The sequence below is a fragment of the Strix aluco genome, chromosome 4, assembly GCF_031877795.1.
Source record: "Strix aluco isolate bStrAlu1 chromosome 4, bStrAlu1.hap1, whole genome shotgun sequence".
NCBI classification, from domain to species: Eukaryota; Metazoa; Chordata; class Aves; order Strigiformes; family Strigidae; genus Strix; species Strix aluco.
Window position 1 is genome coordinate 96,805,894 of NC_133934.1, and position 13,274 is coordinate 96,819,167.

General features: G+C 34.7%; 1 protein-coding gene across 2 annotated transcripts in view; it reads left to right on the forward strand.

Moving 5' to 3' along the window:
- FMN1 (formin 1) overlaps positions 1-13,274 on the forward strand; it is a 209,218-nt gene that overhangs the window by 131,990 nt on the left and 63,954 nt on the right. For both annotated transcript variants that reach the window (XM_074824482.1, XM_074824483.1), the window contains 5 exons: positions 1,074-1,135; positions 1,894-1,982; positions 6,704-6,833; positions 7,880-8,026; positions 11,586-11,645. In XM_074824482.1, coding sequence (XP_074680583.1) covers positions 1,074-1,135; positions 1,894-1,982; positions 6,704-6,833; positions 7,880-8,026; positions 11,586-11,645 — 488 coding nt within the window. The remainder of the gene's footprint in view (positions 1-1,073; positions 1,136-1,893; positions 1,983-6,703; positions 6,834-7,879; positions 8,027-11,585; positions 11,646-13,274) is intronic.

The window sequence follows — 13,274 nt, forward strand, 5'->3', positions numbered from 1 at the left end:
AATTATGAGTCACTGGTTATGCGGAAAATTGGTAGAGGCCTTAAGCTTGATTCTTTGGGATTAGTGTTCCCAGTAACATTTAAACGTAAGTCAAGAGTTCAGAAATTGTGCCTAGTCTCATTATGAATCTTGAGAAATGTTTTCAGAAAAATTAAACATCCAAAGTTATTTCTATTCTATTGTGCTTCTCCTAACTTACTGGAGTTTAACATTAGAGTGCATTGGAAAGCACTGTGAACCAATCGTATCATTCTCAGGAAAGTCCCAATACATTGCCTAAATTGTAATTGGATTTGCAAATGTTAGAAACACCTATGCCATATATTCCAAACGTAGTATCTTTGGAACTAAGGAAACATTTTGACACTTGTCATTTTTGGTAATGAGACATAATTAATCATTGAAGAGTATACTTTAGGTGTCTCTGTGTGATGTTTAAAAGTATTTATCTGGAAATTGTCATGTGGGTAGTTTTCTAGTGGATAAAGCTAACTCAAACGTGACCTGCTCTATGGAGGTATCTGAAAAATCTGTAGCACAATCTTCTGTGCTTGCAAATTTGCAACTTGCAAATCTTGCAAGTTTGTCTACCTGTCTACTTCCCAAGATTGCCAGCCCCAAGACAAGCAGATCTCCCTGTTTTCACATCTCCCTGATCTCCCATGCATATAGGGAGACCTAAATATCCTAACTCTCAATTCTTCCTATCCAGCCTTCTAAGCTACCATGAAATCTGTGCTGCTCATTGTATGGTATCAATGGTTCTCATGTTCTTCTGCCTGGCCAGCTGCGCAATCAGCTGAGTACCTGGCAGGTCATATCTTTGACTGCTGAGAATACTGGACAGGAAAAGTAGAACTCATTCTCCTGAGAGAGAATTTATAGCGAGTTCTTGTGTGAGTGCTGTGACTTGAAGTCAGAATAAAAAGAAATTGCTGAAAATAGTAAAATATTAACTGGATACAAATATGTCCTTTAGCTAGGTCCTATCTCTTTAGTACATTTCTCAGGAAACAGAATTGAACTCTTAAGTATGTTTTCTAGCATCTAATTTGTGATTGTATTCTATACAGCTATACTGTGTGTTGATGACTCCATAGTAGATCTGGAAACACTGGAAGCACTATATGAAAATGTAAGTAGGCTGTGGTAAAGCTATGGTTGGTCACCATAGTATTTCAGACCCAGAATAAGTAAAGTTTTATTTTATGTTGTCATTTTAAGCTAGAGACATTATATAGAAAAAATCTTTAGGGAATTTAACAGTAATAAAATAGATAACATAAGAAGTACCTATTGACATGCTTACTGGCTTAGTTCTTAAATGTCAGAAATTTAAAACAGTGGAGTGCCTTTGGAATCAGGTTAAAAATCTAACCAAAGGTGTAACATCTAGCAGTGTTCTCTCCTGAACTGCCTGAAAAATGCTGTCCTTACTTGAGGCCTATTTTGTGATAGCGTGCTGAATTTTTCTCATTCAATATGTAAGTGGCTAAAGCAGCTAACTTGGGCTAGTGCATTGCTGTCCTTACCCAAGTTGCTCTGTAGACTAAGTGTATAGCTTAGACTATAGCTGTAGCTCTGGAGTTGCATGAAAGAATACATTTACACTTGGCTGTAGAGATATCAGTGCTACCTCTCCAACCTAAGCTGTATGAAGCATCCTATAGCAATATCTGCAGTGCTGTGCTCTACAAGGATGCTCTGCTTTGTGGCCATTGGTAGTAAATGGCACTGCAAGGCACTGAAGGAACTTGTCGTGGATCTTTTTGCCTTACTCTTTTGCATAGTCTAAACCTTTCCCAATAAAAAATATAATTGATACTTGCAGACAAACAAGTAAATGAGTAATTTATTAATTTGTTATTAATTACTTTATGTTAATTCACTCAGAGAGCACAAAAGGATGAACTGGAGAAAATCAAGCAATATTATCAGACTTCAAAAGAGGAGGAACTGAAGCTTTTGGATAAACCAGAACAGTAAGATTTTTTTTTTTGGTAATATTTTATCGTTATATAGTATAGTACTTTGCTGATATGTTAAAAGGGATCTTGATACATAATTTTTGGTAGCTAACTTTTAACTTTTTTCTGTATTTCAAGGCATGTTATAAACTTTGCCTTTATCAAATAGCTTTTTTCAGACATGACAGATTTTACTACATCAACTTGAACCACCACAGCTGATAAATTATGTAGCCTTGAATCAATAAAAATTTCTGTTCCCATTCTCACATCTGTAAAAGGCTTATCCTTCCCTTAGAACTTTTAAAGCTAAATTAATCTGTCATAAAACAGGGTAGACTGATTTTGGTTGTTGATTATTTGAAAGAGCTACACAAACAGAGGGTTTTGATGAGTCCTGTGGCAAAGACACAATGTACACTCTGGACATGCTGATTGAAGACCTACAAGACTGATTCCATAGCTCATCTCCTGCGACTGTTAAGGGCAGTGACAACTGTCAGGATGAAAAGCTTCTTAAGTGTTGCTCCTTCTGTTGTAATAAACCTTAGACCAATGTGAAAATCACAAGAATACATGAGCCAAATGGTAATCCTCAATTTTATTTTAGTGTATACACTTGATTTCAGATTTTGGCCTACCAGTGGTTTGTCTTCTGCTACTTTGCCACTTTTCCCTTTGTACTTCCATCCTCTTCTTCTAATCACAGGGCAGTTTCCTGTCCTGATGCCTCTCTGCCATCTTGCTTCCTTTTCCCTCTTGTCCGTTTCTGTCTTTTCTGCTGTCTTTGGCGTAACAAAGGGTAGGGGGAGGGAGAACTGAAATGGCAGATATATGATTGGCTGATGTCAGGAGTATTACATTTTCATACCTTTTTTTTCCCATTAAAATGTTAATGGTGAAGAGCAGATTTTTTTTTTCTGTCTCCTAACACAAGTCAGCTAAATACTTATTTGTGACTGTCCACTAGGGAATAGGTTAATGTTGAGAGATGAGGCTATCACATTTACTCTTGTTTAAGAGTGGCTACCATTCTTGAGTAAGACTTAATAAGACAAATATCTGTAAAATGTACATACTAGCTTGTTCTTGCATCCCATATCTATAGCTTTCATTGCATTGGCTTGCAGCATAAGAATACATTGTGTGACTAGTTGATGTTTTCCAGAGCTTGAATCTTTGTCAATCTGTTTGCTGTATGTCTGAGTGAAATAAATATTAATGCATTTTGTGTTCTGGAGAATACGAATCTTATAGAGCTCTAGAGTTATACAAGGTCATCTGTTTTTGTAAGTTATAGTGAGAGAGCTTGATCTTAATTAAACACAGAGTTGGATTTATGCTATCATTGTTCCACAATTAAAAGTAAAGAACTGTAAATAAAGCAGTTATGCCTAATCATTCAGAGTGAAGTAGTAGTGTCAAAGACAAAAGCTACTTTTTAGGAATTATTGCTCTTTGTGTTCTATCTGCAAGTCTTAATTATCCCATTTTTACCCTATTGTTAAACTACATAGGTTAAGAAAACTAGCTTTTTAAACTGTTGCCTCAAGGGGGAAACAAGTTGCTGATGATGCACTTACCTAAATTTTGTTGGACCTTCAAAATAATGTCCTTTCTAAAAACTCAGTAGATCAGGTGCTGCTGGTTTTGTTGTCTAAGTCAGCCTCTAAGTCAACCTAAATGCAGAACTGGAGATCTGTTGGAACTATACTATGCATATTAACTCCAACAGAAAAGTGCTAAATTTGTACGTGTGATTAAAAATATTTGCTACAGAGCATAAGCCTCATGTATTTTGTTTAATGAGGATCAAAACAAAAGTACAAACTAAACCATTTATCAAGTGGTTGCAAATACTAGCAACAGGCATTCATATAGTGAAACCACTGACATGAATTCACTGACGTCTAAAGAAAACCTTTGCCATTTTCAAATGCTAAGATTACCAGACAAATAGAAAGCTTTAGTGGTATCACTGATGCTCTCCTGCACATGTGATTTTGATTTGTTTTGCTTGCATGTTAAATGGCACAAACCGTAAATATGACAGCAACATGACAATACCTCCCTAAATTATGCTTCATGATAATAGTTGTTAAAATGCTAATATTCATTAACATGATAAAGATTTATATGCAACAATTGGCCACAATTTGGGGCTTTCCTAGTAGGATACAGATGCTTTAGCTAGTTTCTTTTAGTTGTAACATAATCTCTATGAAGTCCTCTCTACTGTGAAAGAAATACTAATGAAAGAAAAGGTAGTAAAATATGGTACTGAGCTTTCCTGATTTGTATGTAGTTTGAATTCAGGAAGTAGTGAGCTATTGATAATTGCTGTCCAAGCAATGCCATTTGCTTCTCTTTGAAGGCCACTTTCCTTTGACTTCAGTTTAAATCCTTTGGGTTTACTTAGAAGCTTGCAGGATTAGATACACCTTTTTCCCAAAAAATTATTTCTAAGCTTTATATTCTTCAATTGTGGATAAATGTGAACTGATAAATAGTTTACCTGCATAGATCAGCCTTCTTTGTCTATCTTCTGGAAGAATGTTCTATTACACTTACAACATGGTAATATGCCTGGCTTGAAAGTACTCTCAAGTCCTTTACTACAAGATTCTGGTAGGGTAAAGGAGTTCTCAAGTAAATGCATTTTTTATTTACAGTTCTGCAGGAGAGGAGTAAAATAGACCTCACAGAGATGAACAGCAAATTCTTTATGTTTACTTTAGGCCATAAGAAATGTAACAAAGAGAAACCCATCAAAAAGCTTTGTCACAGTCTTGTCATCATTACTTTAAGTCAAAATCGTACTTTTCTCAGACTAAAATTGAAAAAATGACTGAACAAAGAATATCCTTTTCTCTCCAAAAGTTTTGTCCACCTGAATTGGTGGTTTATCTTTGATAACCATAGATTCATGCCATGACTTTGTGTTTAGTAACTACATTTGTAGTCACTAAGATTCTTTTTTTTGTGACAGATTTCATTTATAAGTGTTCTGTCTGGATATTTACATTGAATACTTTGAATTCCAAAATCTGGAGACATTTTCTTTTTATGTTGATGCTCTTTTAACTCTCAGCACAGTTATGTTGTATTCCGATGCCCAGCAGTGTAGGAGATAGTTCCCTTCTCAAGGGAAAGCATGAATATGTGTCATTTGACTTTTTGAATTTAAATTTTTAAAATGTATGTATGTTAGAACTTTACTGAAACAGTTTGTGTTTTTCTTTCCTTTGTTTCTCTCACACAAAGTGCAGAGTATCCTCTTTTTTTCCTGGCAATACCATTCATTCCCAATAGGAAGCATTTTTATTAATACCAGCTTGGCATTTCTTTTTTTCCCACTGCTTAAGTGTAAGAGCCAAGCCGGGCCTCCCCAATCCTTCTCTCACAATAGATTTTTTTCGTCAGGCAAGAAAGAAAAAGAAGGATAAAACCAATATTCCAATCAAAACATAGTATTTCACACCAGCCACAGGTGGATTTTGCTGATTTTTTAGACAGTCATTATGTATTCAGCAAAGCGTTGCATGCCTGAGAAATTTATAAAGTGAATTTGAAGATACTGATATTATTTATTATGAAAAAGAAATAATTTGGAGAAATCAGATGCATTGCCTTAAATAATTAAATTCAATTTAGTAAGAATTCAAGCTGATAATGGTTCACAGAATTTCCCATAGTTCAGTGAGTTAGAAAAATCTTTTGGCATTGCATTAAGGGGGGATCTAAGGGTATCTGTGAACAGGAGATTAGAAGAATGTTTCTCAAGTGATATTGGAGCAAAAGACAGCTTGCTTCTGGATTTCAAGGAAGCATGTGTATCACCGAAATGCTAGACTCAAAACCCACAAGGCAAATTATGCAAACCCTGTTATTGTAAGAAATGCTAAATCTTCTTGTATTATTTAGCCAAGCTTTTACATTTTGAAATGAAGAATAGAAAAGGGGGGAATTACTCAAGCCTTTGGGATGCTTTCATTTTGTGATATCCGAACTGGAGTTGTTGAATATGCTTCTATTTATTTTTATTTACCAAAGAGTTAAAGGAAGAAAGCTGGAATAGACTAATGAGGAAGCTGTATATATGAGGACAGATAAAGAGCAGATAAAGAGTTAGTAACTGTGCTGAACAGTGACTGAAGAGACATATAATCTGCAAGTATTTTAGAGCTAAATACGCAGCTAGGTGCATTACCATAAAACATGCAGCTATATAATTGGAAGTATGGTGCAAATCAGTAAAAGAAAATTGAGGCTGAGCATCAGAAGAAATTTCTTGGCAGACATTTTATATTGTGAAATAACCTTGTAGGAATATACCGAGTTCTGTATTGCTGGGCACATTTTTAAGGGAAGCAAAAAATACATGAGTGAAAACAGTAAACAGATAGTGTTTGTCTAGCTCTTTCCTTTTCTTTTTCTTTTTTTTTTTTTTTATTTAACCTATGATCTAGGTTTAGGATTCTTCTATTTATTATGATGCAGCTGTGATAGTGGGTTAATGGATTAATGTGATAACGATTAATGTCTTGCCTTTTTCTTGATATTAATAGGATTTCTTAACACATTGAGCATAAAGAATATAACAATTATAAATTCTGTCAGATTTGATTCAAAGTAGGAAAGATTGCATGTATATTTCATGATGCTACAGCTTTGATCCATTATGTACCCCACAGATAAGGAATATAAAGATTCATTAATACTCTTTTTTCCCTCAGATTTTTATATGAGTTATCTCAGATCCCCAACTTCACAGAACGAGCTCAGTGTATTATCTTCCAGTCAGTTTTCTCTGAAGGGATAACATCAGTGCACCGGAAAGTTGATATCATAACTCGTGTTTCCAAGGTAAGTCCTAATGAAAGCTAAATAAAAACGTAAATATATTTTAGAGTATTCATGCTTCTTTTTTTACCATAACTGATGAACCTTAAGCCTGGTTATGGCTTTTCAGGAAAATTAAAATATATTACATTTTTAAGCTGCTTATAAGAACAAAAGGAAGAGGAAGGAGGGAAAATGAGTTGTGTGTGATGCCCTATGCTCTACATAGGAAAATTTATTTTTATTTGAATGGCACATTTTTATTACTTTGCACTTTAAGTAGAGTAATAGATCATCTCCATAAAATAGAAATGAAATCTCAGACTAGCTTAGTACAGTGCCTTGCAAACTGACTTTTTTTGCATATTGCTGTTAATGCCATCAGCAATAGATGCCTATCACATTCATTAGCTTATTACTTTCCCCTGATATCTATACATTTCTGTTAACCTCGATACATCAGATTTTTTAGTACCCAACAAAGCTTTACCTAAGGTTTCTATACTATGAATGACTAAAGAAAAGATTTTCAAATTATAACAAATAAAACATGAAAAGTAGAATGAGATAAGAATTAAAAGAGAAATTAAATACTGACCTAAAGGTATAACATCCTGGCCAGGACAGTATTTAATTTATTTATTTTTTCCAATTTGAAGATTAGCTTTTGATTAGCTTTGCTGCCACAAAGTACCCATGCTCTACCCCTTTGGATTTCTTGGCATATTCTAACAATAAAAATAGTTACTTAGTGTTTCCTTTTCAAAGGAGACGTAAATAAAGAATCAGTTTTGTATGAGACAGGGAAAGTGCTATTGCCCTCAGTTTACTTATGAGGAGCTCACACTACAATTGATTTATCCAGTGTGTAGTATAAGGCTACATAGTTAAGAATTAGGCCCATGGCCTCAGATTCTTAACTGACAAGATAGATATCTTTATATGTAAATTAAAATAATTTATTAGTTCTCCACTGTGTTTCTAGATTTCTGTTTTGAGGCATAGTATTTTGTATTAGTGATTAGAATTTTTGAGCCACCAGAAGTTACGGACTAGTCTCCATTTTCCAGGCTTTGCTGAACATGACAAGTGTAAAAGAAATTTTAGGTTTGATTCTGGCTTTTGGAAATTATATGAATGGCGGGAATAGGACCCGAGGTCAAGCTGATGGATTTGGTTTGGAAATACTCCCCAAACTAAAGGATGTCAAAAGCAGAGTAAGTACTCATTTTTAATTAAATATAATTTTTCTTAAGTGATCTTTTTTTGTTCCATCATCTCTAAAAAGTTAATCTTTTCTTATTTCTTACCATTCTTGCTTGAAAGAGCAAGGCACTTTGTACCATTTTCTTGCTTTTTTCTCCCAACTTTTCACCTCCTTCTCCTGCACATATGCATATTTCCATAATCGCTGATTGCTCCTATTCAGTACTACTGGGGTAGTTATCTTATGTGAGAACTTCTGTCTGTCTCTCTTACTAGTAGGGACTTAATTACAGTAGGGTAGAGAGAAGTGAGAGAGCACAGACTGCTGAAGTCTTCTCCAGTAAATGTCCCCATTCTTTTTTCCTGCTTTTAACTTAAGGTAGCTCTATGTAAGTAAAAATGTTTTAAAAATCAGGTTTAAATACAAAATGTCAGTAAGGGTTCGGTGCAGCATACACACTAAAGAATTATACCTAAGGGATATAAATATATAATATATAGGATTTTAATCATTTTCAAAGAAGTTTGTCAGACCCAACAGATATATTCAGGGCTTTTTTTCAGTTGCCAGTTAAATGGATGTAGGGTAAGACTTCTGAATGGCATGCACGAGAAATACTCATAGATGGCAGTAAATTATTTTGTCAAAAATTGAGAAACACTAGCACGTTTTTGATTAGTCATGCTAGGATCAAAGTCAGGCTCAAGCACACTCTGGACATCTTTTGATATGAGTTTACTTTGTTCCTTATTTCAGTAGGGCAATGGAGGAAGTGCTAGATAATGTAGGCAATGGAAACACTGCCTGTATGAGTTGTTCTTTGCCAGAACATACCTGAACACCACATGGATATATGAAGCAGCAAAGAATAGGAGGTGTTTTCTGCTGATGCTAGTACAGATTTGGAGGGTGAGAAAAAAACCTGTTCTTTCATGTTTTTCCTCTTTTCCTATGCGAAGTGCTGTCTTGAACTATAAGGAAGGTAGATTTTACACTTTTGTTCCCAGTTATGCTTTGTGTACATAGGAACACATTTGTGAGACAGACAATGTCAGGTAATCAGTATGTCTAGGGAGCTTTTCATTTTACTTGTGAATATTATCACTAACAAAGTGTGAAAACACATTTAATAAATTGTTCAATGAGCAACTGTATTAATGAAAGTTTTTCCAATGGATTTGAGTTCTTTGTCTCCTAAAGACATTGAGATGCTAGAGTGCATCCAAAGAAAGGCAACGAAGCTGGTGAAGGGTGTAGAGCACAAGTCTTATGAGAAGAGGCTGAGGGAACTGGGGTTCTTCAGCTTGGAGAAGTGGAGGCTGAGGGGAGGCCTGATCGCTCTCTAAAACTACCTGAAAAGAGGTTGTATTGAGGGGATGGTTGGTCTCTTCTCCAAAGTAACAAGCAATAGGATGAGACAAAATGGCCTCAAGTTGCCCCAGGGGAGGTTTAGATTGGATATTAGGAAAAATTTCTTCACTGAAAGGATTGTCAAGCATTGGAACAGGCTGCCCAGGTATGTGGTTGAGTCACCACCCCTGGAGGTATTTAAGAGACATGTAGATGTTGTGCTTAGGGACATGGTTTAGTGATGGACTTGGCAGTGTTAGGTTAATGGTTGGACTTGATGATCTTAAAGGTCTTTTGCAATCTAAATGATTCTATAATTCTAAATCTTACTTTTCTCTTCACCGCAATGGTTCATCTGTTCCCTGTGACCACTTTTTTTCCAGTCCTACTTCATGGATAAGACACAGTACAAGCTGCAGCTAAACTAGGACCAGGCCAAGTTTCACAGTATTCAGGTGTTCATTGGTTGGCCAGCTGCCATGAAGAAAAATGTAAAACATCAGAGTTTTGCCTGACTTTTCTCAGTAGAAGTACTAATTTTAGTCTCGCTCTTCTATCTAACCATAAACTTGTAAGAATTTAATTATCTCTGGGCCTTTCCAATTTGGCTGAATTTGCCAGCACGTTCTAAAATTATGAGTTATGAAAAGGAGTGACAGATGTACAGTATAATTGCATAAGACTTGTTCCTTAGCAAAACAAGCTAAAAAATTATAGTATTTACAGTTTCCTGGTAGCCAAAATAAATATGTGATTAGTTTAGACTAGTCTCCAAAATGCTTAAAAACTCAAAGGGGCCAGCTGCTACAGGCAGACATGAAACCTCAGAGATACTTGGTAGATCGTATTTGCAAGGAAGAAGAATGCAGGGTCTTGTATATTTGAACATCTAAGGTACCTTTCCTGTGTCCCATTATTCCCTTTTTGGGAATTGCCAGCAAGCAATATTATGTCTAGGTTAGCTGAATTTCAGGAGCTAAGGTAAAGAGTCAATGTTAAATATCTCTTATTCCACATAAAAGTAATCTGTTGTCACATGAGCCTGGAAAGTTACTTGATATAGAGATTTTTTTAAAAATGTAGCTCACCACTTCAGAATCACCATGTTTTGTCTTCTGCAAATACTCTTTGAACCCAAGTAATAGGTTTGGTAGTTTAGCATATAGAAAAGAGAATAACAGGTGTATTTTACTCTAAAATGGCAATAAAATGTTCATGAGTCACCTCAGTTCCTTTTTGTCACATGACCTGCCAACAGTGTCTTCTAAAACCGTTATACAAGCAGAGTGGCTTTGTCTGCATGACTGCAATGACTTGCTTAGTTGCTTAAGAATTTTGCTGGTGTATGATATTAATAAAATATAATGTGCTGTAGGCTCTAATATAGACAAAGCAGCTCTGTACAGGAACAGACATTGTTCACATACAAATGTTTGTCCTGATACTTGTCAATATACAATATGAAAACACTTCAAAAAAACTTCAAAGACATTCCAGATATAATTCCCTGTATTACGATTGGTTTATATTGTTGAACGGTACCCTGTAACGTAGAAGTCGCAGTTTTACACTTTTCCTTTAGTTCATCTGGCCTATGCTGACCCAAGGGCATGTAACAAAATAAAATTGTTGTATACAGTTGTTGTATGCGGGACCATGGAAATGGTGATTCCACAAAGTGAATATTAAAATTCATACTTATAGGACAACAGGACATGAAATATACTTGTTAGGTACATGTTATCTGATTTTATGAAAAATACCTATGCTTCTTTCAGATCTTCCTTATAGATGAGTTGAGGCTAGAGGAATCAAGAAATTCAGTTCACCTTAATATATCTAAGATGACTGTAATATTTAGTTAATATGTATTCAAGAATAATATTATTAATATTATTAGTCAAGCTAATATTATTATTCAGTAATGCCTTGTATTATTAAAAAAAAAGATACAGGGACAGCTTTACCCAATGCATGTTTTCTTACCCGGTATTTAGAACCACAAAAGAAACTCTAAGTCTTCTGGTGGTATGATTAAGCCTATGTTATAAAAGATGTATTTTTTGTTCAGTAATTCTAAGGCTAAATATATTGTGAGTCCTATTTCTCACAGCAATATAAAATAATAATATATTTATTTTGAAATAGAGTAGATTTTCAGTCACTTTGAAATGGTGTTAATCACACACATTTTGAATAATATATGTATTTTTTCCTAGGATAATGGTATTAATCTTGTGGATTATATCGTCATATATTACCTACGCCATTGTGATAAGGTAAAAGATTCATTTGCTGTATCAGCCTTCTCAAAAGTGGGTGTCTTTAAGAGATTGGAAACGGGTTTGCATTAGCTTTTTAAAAATCTGAACACAGTAGCTCTGACAGAAAAATAAAATCCATTTCTTTTGCTTTCTTATAATAGTTGTGGACCTCAATAGGTCTGAAATTTGCTATAGGTTTTATGATAAGGCTTTGGAAAATTTTAAATTAACTGTTGAATTAACCACTGCAGGCAACTGCCTGTGACTGTCGCAGACTGGACAAGTGGTCACTCCAGTCCTGTTTTCTTAAATCCTGGTTACTGTAATGTTGTAAGTCTTGTTCTGATGTGGCAATAATGGTAGACAGAAGCATGTTTCCTCTTTCATGACAGAATGCAAGGACAAGTTGGTATTTTAAGATAGGTGAGTCAGCTGATGAGGAGTTAGAGGTTGAAAATGTGGGAGGAGGTGTGGCTGCTGCTTTGAGCAAGTTACATTTATGAGACTTTTGGGTAGATATCAGCAGTGTCCAAAGTTTTTGAGTGGAAAATTAGAACTATTGTCTTTTAAATGAAAGTGTCCCTATTAATTGATTTTAAGTATGTAATTGATTATTTTTGAGAGTAAGAAGATGCCTTTACCTAATCTTTGAATGTAAGACTAGTGTAATTTTTCATGGCCCTATGTCTGGTTGAATAAAAATATTTATTTTTCCTTCTCTTTTTAAAAAAAAAATTCTTACATAAAGATGTTGAATTGATTAGTTAGTAGTCATGAGGATTTTTTCCAGGAGTAAGACTAAAGTAAATGAAGACTAAAGTAAGTGAAGACATTTCCCTGCTCATAGCAGGGGGGGTGAACTAGATGATCTTTAAAGGTCCCCTTCCAACCCAAACCATTCTGTGATTCTATGATCTCTAATGCTGGAGGGTCTGTATGTCTGGAGCATGTGGAACAGCTCCTGGGCCTGAACTGTAGAGGAGATAAAAAAATAGTAGATATGTAAATCTATACTTGGTTTTTTGTTTGTTTTTTGTTTGTTTGTGGTTTTTTGTTGTTGAAACAGGGAAATAAAGTGTCATTACTTTAACTTAAGTACCCATCTTGTAAAAAGCCTCATAACAAAAGCAACTTTGTCTAGCCTGTAATGTTTCTCAGTTCTTAGGGTATTGACGTATGTATTCTTTTCTCCTTTTTTAATAATGCTGAAGCTAATGCTTTCTAATTAATTTATTTAAATATTTAATATTAATGCAAACTTTCTACTATGCTGTAATTTTACTTCAGGGAATTTTGAAAAAAAAAAACAGTTTATCTTCCTTGGAAGGAAATGGGCACAGTGTAAATGTCATCCATTGTATTTTTTTCCCCCTGAATGTTCATATCTTTATAAGAATAAAATTATTTTTTCCCTGTTCTCAAAACCATTAGTTCTCCAACCTGTGAGTTTTCCTTTATTACAGACTGAAAGAGAGGTAGTATTTTAAACTCCCTAGTATATGCTTATACAAGTAATGTCATATTAATACCATTTTTATACTTCTTAAATTTCCACTGGAGATATTGCTTTGAAACTTGTAAGGTTTTTTTGTTTTGGTTTGGTTTATTTCTGATCTTTTTTTTCTTACTTTGCTAAAAATAAGG